Source organism: Numida meleagris, chromosome 2 (genome assembly GCF_002078875.1).
Source record: "Numida meleagris isolate 19003 breed g44 Domestic line chromosome 2, NumMel1.0, whole genome shotgun sequence".
Taxonomy (NCBI): Eukaryota; Metazoa; Chordata; class Aves; order Galliformes; family Numididae; genus Numida; species Numida meleagris.
Window position 1 is genome coordinate 41,783,444 of NC_034410.1, and position 17,181 is coordinate 41,800,624.

The following is a 17,181-nucleotide window of genomic DNA, read 5'->3' on the forward strand; positions in this document are numbered from 1 at the left end:
TTATTATGAAAAAAGATGCGTGTTTAAATTGAGAGTAAGAAAAATGTGTTGCTATCTGATCTATCCTTGTTTGGAAATCTAGTACATTCAGTTTGTCATGCATAGAATAATTACCACTTTGGCAGTAATTTGTACTCTTGGGCAGACTCAAAATAAACATCAAGTTGGCATGGAAACAGAACTACCCTCTCAGCCTTATTCTGTTTTCTCCAAAGAACTGTGACTTATTCATTAGCTGCTGTACTTTGTTCATTCTTGTTTGAATAGTGTAGAGTGAGCCTCCAATGCAGCTGCTCTGTCTTATACCTGTCCTATGAACAAAAGAGAACGCTGCTCTCCATTGCTCAGCTTGACATCTTTTATTATAACTGAATTCTCTCAAAATTATAGAAAAGAAGAATGTGTATTCTGTTTCAGTCTTTTTGTTGAGCTTCTTTTGCAGCTGTTCTGATTCAGTGTCTTACATATATAAACAATATGAACATTGGCATGTTAGTCAAATTTGAAACAAAAATGAGCTTCTGCTTTTGTGAAACTTGGGTTTCATTTTGTGGCACAAATTGGACTTCAATCAAATACAGTTTTTATAAATTAAAACAAAGTAGTGCCTTTAAATGTTGTATCATTTTAATACATCAAAAATCAGAACTAGTTGCACTTTCCCCCAGATAATTATTTCAGTCTCTTCGCTGCATTCTCACTGTGTTGTGAACCTACATATTCTAAGGAAATCTAAGGAAAAGCAATAACTAAAGCAGTTAATGCCTGTTCACATCATCAGTCCTAGGTACAGAGCTGTTTTAAGTTACTGGTGTGTTTGATGCTCTTGACATTTAAATAGAAACTGGAGCGTGGAAGCTTCCTATTTAATTTCTACTTTGTTAGCTTCCTCATGGACTTCACTACACTGGCCTTCCAAAATGCAAAAATGGGTTAATAAACTTCTTTAGAGTTTCATGGCTTCAATATTTCAGCAAATTTGTAATAATGCATTTTTGTTTTCCTTTCTTAGACATAGCATTAGGCTTAAATTAACTGCAGGACATTGAGACCAGTCCTGTGAAAAGCCATACATTTACCTGAAGGCACATGTAGTACTTTATTTGACTGCTTTTGCTCTTCTTAGATCATCTGAAGGACTTTTTAGGTGCTATGCTTCTTTGATTTTTTCGTGTCAGTGCGTGATTGTGGAAGAGGACACATTGGGAGAGTGAGAAATGGTGATTAGAGGCTGCTGCACTTCAGCTGTTTACCTGTTTAGTCCCCTGGGGACAGTAGCCAGCTGCCAGGGGTTGGAGCAGCCCCTGAGCCTTGGACTACTGCTATCATTGGCTCACTATGGTCTGGGGCAGCCATCTGGAGTAGGTGAGTCACTGCTTTTGAGGTGCATGCAGGCATAGACACAGCCCATCTGGTTGCCATGCAGCAGGGTACCCAGCAATACCTTTTCTTCCCTTCCTCTGCTTTGATGAGAGCAGCCGGGGAGAAGCTGTTGAACATTTGGAGTTGCAAAGAGAGAGCAGCTGCTCAGAGCTCCAAGCTCCCGAAAGAGCTTCTCTCTGGACTGCAGTAGGGAGGCAGATGGAGAGTTGCAGCCATAAACGAGATGAATCAGACATTTCAATTTAGAAATTGCAGGACATTGTTAGGGAACACATTTTTGATATGTGACAAAACACATTTTCTTTTTTTTTTTTTTAACATAGTCAGTTCTGAATGTTGCAACACTTAGAGACTTAAGAACCACAGAAATTATTGTAAACTCGTGTCCACTCAGAAATGTATGGATATGCAAGGACAGAACCTGCTTATTTTGTAGCATAAGTATGAAGCACAGTGGTTTTGGGAACCACTGAACAGACTTCAACATTCTAAGAGTCCACAGTACAGAGAAAGGTTGATGATGGGAAATGGCATGTATCAACATAACCAGTGATCTATTTTCTATACGCTTATCACTGTGGTTCAGGTTAAACTATTTTCTTGTGTATGGCAAACACACACACACAGACATTACACATTTTGATTTTATGCAGAATGTGTAATGCAGAAGTGATGATTTATGCAGAATAAGTTGTCCTGATGTAAGGTAATGAATCACTAGAATATAACATGACACACGGTCCCTTTGCTTTGGGATTAGTTACCTCAACACAGATCTTGCCACTACTGTGCATTCTTGTAAACAAAATCCATTTATTTTATAAACTGCATAAATAACCAGCAGACAACCATCTCTGTCTTTTTTAGCAAAATAAACAGTTTTCATTTAACTCTCCTCAAGAGCCTCTTTGATCATGCTGTTGTTCAAATGATTTTTTCACATATATGCAGTTATAGTTTTCAAGTAGTCTTTTTCTTTATATATTTTCCAGTTTATTTGACTTTGCATGCTATGCATCACATTGCTTCAAGTGTTACATCAAGATTCAATTGTAGTTTTTAACGAAATGTTCCTCATAACACATGCTGCAGATTCTAGATGCTTTAATTCTGCCTTGTTTCTGGCAAAAGAGAGTATGGAAGAGGGACAAAGTATCATAATTAAAGAGTCTGTATTTTAATTTTTAAGAGAACAGCATAGTTTATTTGATTATGCTTATTTCAACATTACAAATGAGAGTGTCTCTTGACTGTGCATTGCTTGACTTAAGTGGCAATGCTTTCCCCAGATTTACAAGCCATTAGTTAGACAATTTGGGGTAGAATCATTTTGCCTACTTAGATGTTTACATTTGAGCCACTCAGTGTAGGCCCTAATTGTAAGCCTTTGTAGAGAAACAGCACTTGTACAGCATGATCTATGTCTTCCTAAGGCAAACACCTAGATGGCAGAGATAATTGCACTGTACCTTTGTATTAACTATAAAGAGAGTTTGAGGTGACCAGCTCAGATGGACGTGTCTAAACACACACACGAATGGGTGATGTGAAGTGAGAACAGCTGAGAACTTTGGTAATTTTGTGTGACGCTAAGCGAGAACTGACCTACTTTCCCTCGGCAGCCAGACTGCTTGATCTCATTTGAGTCCTCAGTTTTGTGTGCTTTTGGTGCTGTGAGAATTCAAAATTCATGTGCAAGCATTAATTTTACTGACTATGTGCTATGGAGCCTGAAGGTGTAAGAAAATGGAGTCCTGTGTTTTCACGAAGGAGAAGACATTTTAAAAACTTACTTTAAATGTACAAATTTGTTGTGATGTTTTTCAGGGTGGAGATCTAGACTATAAAATTCAAGAGTACAAAGAATCTGGGAAAATATTCACACAAAGACAAATAATAGAGTGGTTTATACAGTTGTTACTGGGAGTCAACTATATGCATGAAAGGTACAGTCATTTAATAAGGGAACATTTGGTTGGGAGGGGAGTGAGTAAAGTTTTACTTGCTTGTACATGTTCAAATAGAAATGAAACCATATTGATTATTTTCTGTGTGTATAAAATCCTATTCACCAAACTGCTATAAAGAGTATGTAGTAAATTTAAAGTGTAATTAATTAGCTATCATGCAAGAACATTGTATATTATATCCTTTAGCGGTGCAGTAGTAGATGTCTTTCAGTGTTAATTTTTCTGACAGCCAAGTGAAAAATCTAACACAACAGAAATTGTTCAATATTGTTAGAGTAAATTGGGGTTAAAGTTTAAAATAGAGACAGCTTTTTAAAGGGGATTCAGCAAATAACTCTTGTGGATGTTTAATGTGAAGAATCAAATGTATGTACGTGATGTAGTCCCAGAAAAATCAGTGAAGTTACACGCATATATTCTTTAAACACAGACATTACTTTTAACAGCACATCAAAGATTAACCCAAACATTTGCTTCGGGGCATCCAGACAGTGGTATTGTGAGACTATGATTAATTAGCACATTTTTTAACCAGTAGTGCAAGATTCCATGCTACCAAAGGCATCAAGTTGGTCATCTGATGGAGAGTCATAGAGTATTGATTTAAAAATGTCCCTGCTGTAGGTAAACAAGGACAGAAATAAGGTCTCAAAGCAAGACTTAGAAGGTTTTATGTGAGCCGTAGAGATCCAGCACTCCAGCCATCTCCTGGCTCTGCTGGTAGCACACTCCACACATGACTTTTGCCCAAGTTTGCAGACTGTTGAACAGCTGTGGAGATCACACTTGGTTTGAACAGAGATAACAAGAGGTAAATACCTACCTGGTCATCTCCATGAGTGCCTGCAGTGTGATTTACACAGGCTGACTTCAGTGATTTAAACAGTTCCCTCATTGCCATTGCAGTGGACGTGTACGAGACCTGTTTGGTCCCTTTCTGTGTCATCTCATGCTGTCATTGTGGAGCTAGCTGTGACTATTTAGCACAGCAACAGATATGAAGGAGACTGAGTGCTGTGTTGAGCTAAGAGAAGAAGGCTGCTAAGCTGAGAGCTGGAGGAACAGCCGCTCAGATAGGAATACAAGGGTCCTTTTCAGGAGCAGTGAGACAGGTGAAGTCAGCCTGGCTTTCAGCATCTTCTCCTTTCCTCTGTCTCCTCCCTGCTGCTTTTGTATGTTATCAGCTCTGAAATACCATGTTAACGTATGAGACAGAGTCCTTTCTCTGTCTGGATAAAATAGTCTGGAGACTATTGTAGCCCAGTTGTCCAAGATGTTTCATCCTGCCAAGATGAACCATTTGCACCATTATTCTTATTGAACATTCAGAATTAACAATGTCCTTGCTGCAAGGACTATCTTAGCAGAGACTAAGAATGTTTATCTGCAGTCACCTTGTATGGCATCTACTTTGCCATTTGTAAATAACTAATCTAAACACTGCCACACTCAAATTTAGGTGCCTGTTTTGAGGAAATGAGCCAGTTTGCCTAGAATAATGGCATAAATTATTAGTACAGCTAGTGGAGAGAAAGAAAAGTTTATGTTTGAAGGTTAGGTTACCCCTAGAATCTGGAGATGAGAATTCTTTTTTTTTTCCAGATCTTTTTTTTCAATTTGAATGTAAACTAGATTCTATGCACACTATATTGAGGCTGAAAGCAGCACTAAATGGATATAACTGCTTCAAATCTATCTCACAGCAGGGCTTGGGCCAAATTCAGTTGTCTGACCTTGAGCTGCAAGAGAGCAGTAGGTTGAGACAGTCACTTGCCACCAATAACAAGTATTCCTGAGCTAACTGCAGAATGTAGGATACTTTTGACCTAAAGAAAGAGATGCCTAATGAGTTTTTGCACCTACAACGTCAGGCTGTAGAGGGAAGAGGACAGAATGAATTGCTGTCTAGGACTCAGAATATTTTGGTTCCTAATTGTCAGTATCATAGAATGAATCATAGAACGGCTTTGGTTGGAAGGGGTCTAAAAGATCATCTAGTTTCAACTCCCCTGCTGTGGTAATACATATGGGGCTTGTACACAATGTGTCATGCCAGCCCCACAGGCTGCAATGATGGGAGCACAGCAGGGGGAGAACTCAGGATGCTGTGTTTTTCAGCATTCACCTAAGGTAGAAAGGACAGAGGGAAATGGGAATAAAAATCCTAATTGTTTAGCTAAACTAATAGTGTTTTTTTTTTCCCCACCTTTTTCTTGAAATCCAGTTTAATAATTTATCATAAAAATGTTGGTAATCTGGAAGGTCCATTTTCAATGAAATCCTTTCTTTAATGTATGCATTTAGAAGGTACATTGTATAGACTAGTGCGAAATAATAATAGATTGCATAAGCTAGTATTTCTTTTTATCTTTCATCCTCTGTATTTCATTATGCCTCTGTTATCTTCCTTTTTCCCAAACATCCTTTTGGCCTGCTTTTATTTTCTCTCCATTATTTTTCTCATATTCTACTTGTTCTCAAAAAAAAATCTTTTTAGAATTCTTATAAACAATTTTTTTTTATATACATATGTATGTTAAATTACTGGGTTTCCTGAAAAGTACAATTGAATTCTCCAGTGAAAATAACAATTTGATTTTCCAAAGAGCATTTCATTTTCTGTCTTTGAATTAGAGCTATTTAATAGCACCTCTCCAGACACATACAAAGTGTCTTGACAGTTTTATTTGTATTTGCAGTTCCTTTACTGTGTTATGTTTTTAACTGTATTCACAAGAAAGCCTATTCTCTATCTTATTAGTATACAGCCAAACAATAGCTTAAATGGGAAAGCATAGGCTTTAAAACTACTTACAGAAATTCATTTGAATTACTGAAATATAAACATATAATAACAGCCCTCTGTTAATATATAAAGGAGTCATACATTATTTCTTCTATACTGATACGGGAAAAAACATATAATACATATTTGAGCTGTGTCCTAATGGAAAGAAAACTTAGCCCTAGAGTCAGAAGTTTCAAGTATTCATTAACTATGGGCTGGACTTTCTCAAGCCAATTCTCAGAAAATCCATCTGCTGTGGATGGGAATTTTTATTCCAGAACATTAAAAATGATTATTTCTAGTTTTAGACATAGACTATTATATGATTGTGCTTCTTGCACAGCTTTAGTTGAAATTCTGTGCTTTTTGAAAACTCTCATGCTGGAGATTTATCTCCAAAAAGGACTGTTCTTCTCCTTTGCATTTCTCCCCCTGTAAAAAGAAAGATTATGCAGTTCAGACATTCATGTCTCTTACTTATGCTTCATAAATCCCAAAGGAGTAATGCATATCTCCTAGTGACTTTGCCATCTATTGTCTATTTTACATAATTGGAAGAATTTTTGAATTTAAACTTGAAAGCTAAATTATCTAGAATTAAGTAGATTGAATCCTCATTTGTCATTTGTATAACCAAGAAGAGAAGTTAAAGACAGCAACATAATTTCAGTGGTCTAGACTAGGAGAGTTAGCATGAAACCATCATCTGGTGGCTGGCATGCTTGTAGCCCAACATACACTGGGGCACAAAATGGATCCCACAGCAATCAGGCAGTGAGACCATCAATTCATTTAACCTCTGTTTGAATAAAGCTGGCCATTATGTTATCCATCACTTTCCTAATCTTCATGAACAATACGCCAACACTGAGATTTTGATAAGGTTACTGTTTACGCAAACAAATCAATTGCTTTCAATCTACAGGGTTGCAAGCTTTGCCCAAGTCCTTTATCTGGATTTTATGTTGTCTTTTCTAGTACAGAATCTGCAGTTGCCCAGAACCTCTTAGTTCTCAAAATAATTTTTCAGAAGGAGCAAAAATAAATTCACTTCTGAGTATTTCACAGCAATAAGCTACTTCAGATTCAATTAGCTTCCCTTGCTAGTAGGTTGCAGACAATCTTTATTCAAGAGGGCTGCCCACTGCTCAGCAATCCACACTGCTTTTTTATCACTATGAGACAGCAAACAGGTACTCTATAGAACATAGACAGAGTTTTATTTATAGTCCAAACTTAAAACCATCCTGAAGTGTTAATTTCTACCCAAAATATCAATAACCACTTCACTGACTGTCAAGTTAGATTAAGTTTTCCTGGAGTCCAGTTAGATCATGTTACTTTATTGGCAACGTATATTTATTTCTTGCTAGAATTAAAGTAGTTATTTCAGATTAGGTTTGAGCTTGTAACTTGTTTATCTTCCGACATATCCAGGCAGAATGAAGAGATTTGAGAAACATCATTGTTGTTTTTTTTTTACCATATTAATACATAAAAGGATCTTATAGTTATTGGTAATGCCAATAATTTGCATCAAATTTGAATCAATGTATCACAAGCATGTATTAATGTTACATTCTATTTCAAACTAATGTGGCCAAAATGCTTGTTATTCAAATGCTTGTTATTCAGATCACAGTTACCCAGCTTTTTCTGTTCAAGGAATCTGTGGTTATATTTCTACAAAGCCAAAATAAACAAACAAAAATCTAACTCAAGAAAAATCTAACTCAGTGGAGTCAACTTCTTTCAAAGGCTCTGTGTGATGCATGGAAAGGAAATAGTTTATGAATCTAAATTAACAGAGCAAGATTTATTTATGACTATGTATATATGTGGGCTTATAAACCAATAAGGAATATAATGTTAGTTTAATTTCCTTACTGATGTAATGCATGATGAATATATATATAATACTCAAGAAAGTAAAGAATAAATTATTTATAAGCATCAATGAAAGCATGCTGAATAAAACATTCATTTTTCCTGATGTACACATTTCTCACTAGAAGTATTATTTTCATGACAAAAAATTAGAAAAAAAGAACCTTAAGAAGTATAAAGTACTTTTTTAATGTCCCATAAAAATACAAATGTTTTCTTGTTCGACTATGTGTGCATTACAATATTTTCTAGTAGCTATTTTCCTTTTATTCCTTCCTGTTTATGAACAGAGTATAAAAATAAAAAAATAAAAAATCAATATGTTTGCTTTCTTGCAAAAATTATTTTCAAATGACATGTGGGCTAAACTGCTTATTTAAATTGTGCTGTAGAGTAAGCATTTTATAGTCTTAAAGTGGAAAATATTTTGGAAGTCATTTAAATGTTTCAGTGTATAAGACTTTCATAATTCAGTACAATTTGACATAGTCCTTGAGAACAACTCAGGAACAACTGAACTCTACATATGTATGGGATTTTTCTGCCCACATCTCAAGAATTTTGCAGCTTTTCTTATCTGTTCTAAATGGCTATACAAGGAGTGCATTTGCAATACCACAGTTTCAGTAGCCAGTCTGTGCTGAATGCTGTTCCAACATCCTCCTGAACAGAGCTGGGAATGAATGCTGTGTATTACCCAAGCTATAAGGAACTTCAGAGTGGTTGACTTCAAGTTTAGCTGAGGTTGTAGGAAACCCTCTTAGAATTGCTATTAATATGAATTCATTGAGACTATGCTTTGTGTACTGTAGATATATTTATTTTTCCCTAATGGGGCGGAGAATTCCTGTCACGCATTAAGATCTCAAAAAAACCAAGGAGTTGCTGTTTGTCCCAGTGTGGTGTGCAGTGTCTGATGTTGCTTCAGTCTTTGATAGAAAAATAAGTCTGTAAGAGCCGGTTGCTCTCTTTCTTTTCCTTTTGATCTCTTGTCTTTGTGAGGTTCTTTTATCTTCCAGACCATTACTTTAAAAAATTGTACAGCTAGCTTAGTCTATATACGTGTTTGTCTTTCAAGTAATACATTTTCTCTGAAGGAGGATTCCCTGAGCTTATTGCTGTTTTTCTCATCCCTTATTCTATTGTCATACATCTTATTCTTCTGGCTGAAAATAGTATGTAACACTTTTAAGAAGAGCCAGACAGGAAGACTTGCTTTTCAGGAAGACCTGCTTTTCTCCTTTCCTCTGCAGCTCATTTTAAACCTGTATCTGTGTTCTCTAGCTAGGATTCCTGGGCACATTTTTATTATCCTGGCTGCTTAGGCTCTTAGCTTGCATGTGGGTGACTGTGAATGCATCTCTGTGATTATTTGAAACTCCTTAATGCCGTTGTTAGTGCAGTGTTCAACAGTTAGACTGTAACATGGTGGGCTATCCTTCCTAGCAAGAAAAGAAGATAAATATTTGAGACACTTGATGGCTGACTGTTAAGTTAGATGAGGTTGAATTTTTATTATTATTATTTTTTTTTGGTATTACAGGCGAATACTTCACAGAGATTTGAAAACCAAGAACATATTTTTGAAGAATAATCTTCTTAAAATTGGTGAGATTTCCTTACTTTTTGCAGATACTTTTTTCACTTTTGTAAAGTGAAAACTTTGTTTTAAGTAAGTTATTTCTGATTTTTTTTTCAGTATTCATCACCGTGGTGCCTAAGTATCAAGCTCTGATGCCTAGAGCTATTCACTACATGCACTGACAGGACAAAACCTTTCATAGTATCCCAGAGATGTTGTTAGCTTTTATCTGTGGAAGTTATCAGATAATGTGAACAAAAACTTGTATTCTTAAAAATCTTTTGGTCTATTTCCTGCAAATATAAGAACAATTGGTAAAGGATAGTTCCTTTCTTTTAAATGGATCATAGGTACAAATAGGACAAGCCTTTCCAATTAATTTTAAATGAGATGGAAACTCAGATATGAAATTACTGTTGAATTTGAAGTGATAATCAGGAATTTAAGTAGATCTCTATCTCAGTACCAATATTGTTAGCTCTCCATCATACTCTGTTTTTGCATTGTGAGCTCTGAAGTTTTGTCAGTTCATACAAGCTGAGGGTATGGCTCTTAATATAAAAAATGAAAAGTGAACAGAGATGTTTATGAAATCTGTGGTAATCTCTCAGTTCTTTGTATGAATTTTAATCTTATTGTGCTTAATTGTTTGGGGGTGGATTTTTCTGTTGTTACTTTTAGGGGACTTTGGAGTTTCTTGTCTTTTGATGGGTTCATGTGATCTGGCAACAACATTTACTGGGACGCCATACTACATGAGTCCAGAGGCACTGAAACACCAAGGATATAACACAAAATCTGATATTTGGTGAGTAGTCAGCACGCTATTTCATTCATATACATTCAGTGAAAAGGAAATGTCTTAAAAGGTAAAATGTCATCTATTGCCAAGGTCAGCATTTAACTGTCTTCAGCAGCTCCGCTCCGCTCCGCTCCGCTCCGCTCCGCTCCTCCCCTCCCCTCCCCTCCCCTCCCCTCCCCGCAAAAGCTTTTATCATATCATGACCTATTAACTGAAATTAGCTGAGTCTCTCTGCAGCTTTTTGTTATCAGGTTAGTACAAGGATTGGGAAATTTGAATGCCTCTTCCTACTGAGAAGTCTCTCTAGTAATGAGATATAAATACTTTTGATAAAGCTCATGAAAGCTTATTTTTTATTGCTTGACACAAGAGAAGTCAAGTTCTGCAATTGTTTTGGGCTCTTTGGTTTTTAGGGGCTTTTTTTAATGTGACAGCTCATTTTCCTTCAGTCAGTAACTTCAACTCATTAAATAAATTGGTTTTCTTCAAAAAGTGATAGCAAGTTTCTACCTTAGGGAGCACACCATACTGCTATCATTCTTAGCTTCTTTCCTTACAAAGACTAGAAAGTCTCAGCCATATTAAAATTGTTAGGAATTTTGCCTTTGAGTTCATTTGATCCCAGTTTTATGTCACCATGCCTAATTATATCTATATTGTCATCATTGCTTATAATAGCAATATCTATACATAAGGCATTTATATGGCACAAAATGTTCATTCCTTGTACAGAATGGAAAGCCCAGGATATGGATAAAATGGCTGAAATGACTTGCAGCTTGAGGGACAATATTTTTTTTTCTATTCTGTCTTCAGCAGAGGAAATGTAGAAATGTTAAAAAGAACTGTTATTCTTTATCTGGTTATTTATTTTTTTAGCTGAGCTCATATTTGATGAGGTTGGTCTTGTGTCTTTCAAACTACACTATATTCTAAGGCCCATTCTGTGACATCCATCCACGAGAGAGGAGGAAAGTACTAAAAGATCAGATGAGCTGCAGAACAGTCTGCTCCCATTTCGCACAATTTTAATCCAGTGACATGTAAGAAGCCCTAAAAAAGGTGAACTCCATATATGAACTTCACAAACCTAAGGGAAGACTTAGCATCTAGGCTTCAGAGCTCAGCTTTGAGGCAGCATTCAGGAGTATTCAGTTAGGGCTCTGAAAGCCTTACCAGAACAAGGTAAAGGGCTTTGACATGAGTAATTCTATTTACTGTCTGAACCCTGTAGCAGGAGGAGCAGAGACATTACTTGTTGCCATTTAATGACTCTGCAGGAGGTAAGCTGGGGCACTTGGGAGTGCAGCACTCATTGCTGCCAGCTCAAGACCCAACTCAGTCCATGAGTACAGTCATGCTGGAAGGAATGGCTGCCAGAATGTCTTCTGCAGCTGCTGGCCTTGTGCAAAGTGAGCCTTGGGGAGATATCGGACATCCTTGGCTGGAGAGCCTGTGTGTGGCTGATCAGCCCAGCTTCTGCCCTGACTCAAGGGGACATTAAATCCTCATGCTGGATATTCAGAGACTTGTGAAGAAGTTGTCCAAGTCTTTTATGAGTACCTGAGATGATGTTCTCTCTTAAGACCTGTCTTGATCTCTAGCAGGCACTAGCTTTTCATCTCTGAAATATAAGGTTTTCTAAACATCAGAGAGACCTTTGTACTTTCCAATGTCTTCATGCAACCTTGAAAGCCCAGACTTTCCAAGAAGGTCAATGATAGCTCCTACAAATGGCTCTAAAGCTAAAATGGGCTGTTGTAGATTCCCCTGAGATCTCTTTTATTCCAGAGAACATGAGGTTCCCTTGGCACAACAGCTTGCAGCCAGTGTAGGTCCTGCTTCTTTCATACTGCAGACTGAGCATTACTCTCCCATCTCACCTGAAACTGTCTCTGTGTTCAGATACCCAATAAAGTTAACATGCCACTAGTGGTTAGCACTGTATTGTGCTCACAGGTTTTTCCAACCCAAAGAGTTTAAGGCTGCTTAAATCAGACTCTGTAACCTGTACTGGCTTGTAGTCTGCCAAGGGTATACTTGTATAGATCCTCCAGTGCAAATTTAGACTGCCTTCCAGTGCCATGGCTATCTTATTTTGTTTCTGAGTAGATAAAGTGTATGCAGACTGTATTCTTTTCAGTGCTATGAGTGTATATGGCAAACTCCACCCATGAACTTTGCAAAGGATTTGTGCATGCTACGTATTATAAATTTTCTCAGAGGCAGAAATGATAGCAGAAATAATTTAGTAGAAAAACAAATGCATTTGTCACTTAGAAACATAGCAAATTCTTTACAAGAGAGGTATAAATAGCTTCCTTTTTGTCTTCCAGAGGAAAATTAATGTCACATTTGAGTCCGTTGTACTCAGCTGTCAAGTACTGTCAGATTTTGACAGATGTTTTTTCTGTGGAGTTTGGATAAATGGAGCTCCGTATGTCACAGATCTTGGGACTTTCATTTTAATTGTGCTTGCTTGCCTATGCTTCTGCCCCAGTTTGTCTTTTCCTTTAAATGGATTATTTTTTTTAGTGCCAAATTTAAGTAGATAATTTCCAAAAATAACAGTCGAATTCATACATACATTGGTCTTTTGAGTAACATTTAACTGATTGATTTTTTAAAATGTGATTTTGTATGAAACCTAGAGCTTTCATATGAAAGCTAGTGCTGGAGCAGATACCATATTTTGAAAAGGTGGGCCAGATCCTCACTGTTATGAATCAGCAAAACTTCTCTGAAGTGATCTCTGCTCTTAATTCTGAGATAAATGCACAACAAAAACATCTTAAAAGCTGCATGAATTGTGAATTTAAGCTTTACTCTCATTACATATATTTTTTTTCTTGGTATGCTTTGTATTTTGTTTTATGGAACTTAAGACAGAAAGAAATTACCATTATGTGACTTATGAGAGAAAATTTCATCCTGATTTGTCTTTACAGGCGCAATGTTACCATTTTGTCCCAGATTTTCCGAACTATGTGTCTTAAAGCAAAGCACAAATAAAATTGCTATTTCAATTAATAGAGGTGTCTAAATTATCTTTTTCCCCCCATATTCCTCCATCTATCCCCAAACAACTGAAAAAAGACCCCTTTAGCTGATTATGCAGGTGCAATAATCTGACTGATATTAATTTTGAAACAAATATTTGATTTCAGAATTGGAGGAGTGCAGATTATTCTGGATTCTTAAATATTTAGATGTAGCATTTGATTCTAATTGCTTTCAGCAACCCACGTACAGATAGCAACAAACCAGTATGTACCTACATTGTTTTAAATGAGAGCTATTTCAGTTCAATAATAAAAGGAGTCATCATCACTCAGTGAGCTGAACTCAAACGTCTGTAACTGAAGACATTTAATGCCTCGTTTTGGTGCAATTATGTGTTGTATGATAAGAACGAATAAAACATTCAGAAGGAATGAAATATTCTTTCATTTTTATCTTCATTGCTTTGTACTGTAGAAATGCTAGATGCTTATAAGACTATTAAATGTCTGGGCCAACTGAAAACCTTTTTGTAATTGCTACTATATACACGTACCAGAAGTCACCAAGCCCTTCCCATCCCATAAATGAGGGAGATAGAGGAAGAACCTTTCCTATAATGAAAAGAGTACTATAATGTTCTTGTTATAGTGACCCAAACCTGGTAATCCTTTTAATGCTTGTGGCCTCTCTCTCTGGATATAATTCCAGTGGCACAAGAGGGCTGCTCACCCAAATATAAAGGTTTGGCCGTATCCAAACTTATTTCTAAAATATGCAATCTAGATAACAAGTCTCCATATCATTTAAAGTTGTTATTTGAATCGTTCTTGTAGTGAGAAACACTTTGGAATGGGATTTTTACATTTGAAAGAAGCTTATTTATTAAAATAATATAAAGGATTTGCTGCTAGCTCTATCTATTTTATGGCAGTTAATATAAAATGTTCTTTGTGGACTGGATAAAGTACTAATGCTGTAAAAGGAGTTAGGTACCTAACACACAGTGTACACAAAGTAGTTGTGATTTTGGGAGACTTCTCAGGCTTTCAGAATTTCCCAGGTGTTAGTGGCTGTGGGTTTGGAGATAGCTTATAAAAATGTGTTGGGGAGATGCTTAGTCAGCACACTGGAATGTACAATATAACCCTGATAAATATATATATAGCAATGCTGTAAGCTGTATGTGAATTTTTTCTTTTTTCAAAAGCTGCTGTGTGCTCAGCCTTCATCTCTCTCTAAGATGACAGACAGGAGACTCCTTTGGGATAGTTCAGTGGAAATATCCATCGAGTGTGTAGAGTTACTTAAAAATCAAGTGAGATTTTGGATGCACAGACAACCTGGATCCATTCTCACAGAAAGACTTCACAGAATTTAATTACTGTGAGAATTAGTGTGCTGCTATTCTTTCCAGTTGGTTTTAAAAGACTGTGTCCCAGATCTACTTGTCTCTGTTAAAAGACACCAACAAATAACCCCCAGAAATTGTCATGAAGATTAATGATAGCTGCTGCTCAACTGTAGAGGGAGAAGCCGTGCCATGAAGACCTGAAAAGCAGTGCATGAGAATGTCATGATGGTACATACAAGGCCTGCTCCAAAAGTAATGCCTCCTATTTTATCATGTTGGCACATGACAGCACAGATGGATGTTAGTGGTACGGCAGTAGAGGCTGAACCTTCTCACCACTATTCTATTTTGTTGCCATGCAACAGATGGCAGCAGAGGGGCAGTCCGACAAAATGGCATCTGACATGGAAGTCTGTATGAAGCAAAGATGTGTAATTGAATTTCTCCATGCGGAAAAATTGCAGCCATTGGCATTCATTAATGTTTGCTGAACATTTATGGAGACTAAACGGTGGATGTGAGCACAGTGGTACATTTTAGCAGTGGTGACAGTGACGAGTCACCTCCACTGGAGAATGTTTTTACGGATGCAGCAAGCAGGCTTTTGTTAATCGCTGGCAAAAACACAAAGCTAATGGTGGTGACCATGCAGAAAAATAGTGTTCTGTAGCTGAGAATTTGCTCAATCAAATAGTGGTGTTGTACTCTTTTTATTTGTTTCCAAGGAAATAAATAGGAGACATTACTTTTGGAACAACCTACATATGTACATGTATATATTCCTCAAAGACCCTGGAGTCAGCAAGCCACAAAGGCGTATGCATTTAGTTTATCTGGTTTTTACTGTTTCATTAAAAAGATAATGTGCATCTTACAGCCTTTAAAGGAGTATAAAGTATTTCAGAAATTTCGATAAATTATTAGTATGTATTAAAATTACAATAATGTTGGTGTAAACAAGTAGCTCCAAAAACCTGAGTGGTTTCTCCCAAGGAGAAATTAGTGTCAGTCAATGTTGTAGATAATATACTGAAACCTGTTCAAATGCTCCTACTTGTGCTGTAACTGAGCATAAATGGCTTCAAGGTGAAATGACCATACATCAGTTTTTCTCGAAGTAAGTGCTGTTTAGCACATTTTTTGAATGTATTCAGGAACATAGGAAGCTATCAAACCAAATGCTCTGGCTGGATAGTTTAATCACCATTTTAGAATTTCATAACAATGGCAGTTAAATGAGCTAAGGTTATAAAAGTAATTAAATTATGTGTCTGGGTCATTGGCAAATTGGGAAGCAATTTTCTCTTGCTGAATGTGCTCATTACAACATGCTTTGGCTGGGGCTTTTGAAACAACTGCTCTGAGAAATGTGGTCTGGAGGCAAAAGTTTGATTGTTCCCCTGAGTAACTACAGGTCAGCAGTTGTCCTGGGAAAAAGTTGCCTTTCTCCAGGATCCAGGACATTTCTCAGCCTAGGAGGTATTTATTGCATTCCAAATAGTTGCATCTTGCAGTAAAAACCCTTTCCTTTTCTTTTTATTTTCTTCCCCCCCCCCCCCCCTTTTTTTTTTCTTTGATGAGACAGATGGGGTTTTCCCTGAGTAGCCTGTTTGCTGCACTGGCATTACCAGGATGCCTTGGGTGTTATTTTTCATCTTTCTCCAAAGCCTCAGGTGTGGTCAGAGGGCTCATCTAGCTGAATAAATGGGCTTCCCTGATGTGGCAAATCCTGTTCTCCTAATGTCTCATTAAGCACTCTTTGGCTGGCAGAATTAAACAGCCTCCAAAACAGATTGATCCTGCAAAAAACATTTTAGTACAGTCTATCACGCTGGGATTTTCCTTTCTTCTTTTTTCCTCCAGTTGGTTTCCATTTTTGTTTGATGCTTTCAGATGCCTTGTGCACACTTCTGTTGTGAAGTATTTTCTCAGGTAGTGATTATCTTGTTTTATAGTTTAAACATACATCACAAATATAGATCTTCTCTGCGTGTTACCATGTACTAATTTTGGAGATATGAAAGCTGATCGACAAGTAAATATTTAAGACACCATACAGTTATTTAGGTATCTCTATAGTTATGCAGTTATTAGCAAAAATGTTCTAATTGTTTTCAGATACAGCTTTGAAAAGCACCAATGAGACAGCCTTCCTCTCCCCTTGTCCTTAGTTTATTGCACGTGGAGCCTGGATTTCAGCTTTACTATTATTTACTCTTTTTCTTTTGTTGCCAGATGGGCTGACCTCATTTCTCGTCTTTAACCAAAATGAACAATTTAAATTGTATTTATTATTTGCTTCAAAGATGTTTATACCCTTTTCACCAATGCCATTCACCTATGCATTCTTCCACGTATCATCAGTATGCTTTATTTTCATACTGCTTCTGTAAATGATAAATACCACAAGCAAAT

General features: G+C 36.8%; 1 protein-coding gene across 8 annotated transcripts in view; it reads left to right on the plus strand.

Annotated features, from left to right (window-relative positions):
• NEK11 (NIMA related kinase 11) overlaps positions 1 to 17,181 on the plus strand; it is an 89,340-nt gene that overhangs the window by 21,047 nt on the left and 51,112 nt on the right. For all 8 annotated transcript variants that reach the window (XR_002436241.1, XM_021389354.1, XM_021389357.1 and 5 more), the window contains exons 4-6: positions 3,211 to 3,329; positions 9,572 to 9,636; positions 10,292 to 10,418. Coding sequence is in view for 7 of the 8 variants with exons in the window: in XM_021389354.1 (XP_021245029.1) it covers positions 3,211 to 3,329; positions 9,572 to 9,636; positions 10,292 to 10,418 (311 nt within the window). In the remaining variant the exon portion in view is untranslated. The remainder of the gene's footprint in view (positions 1 to 3,210; positions 3,330 to 9,571; positions 9,637 to 10,291; positions 10,419 to 17,181) is intronic.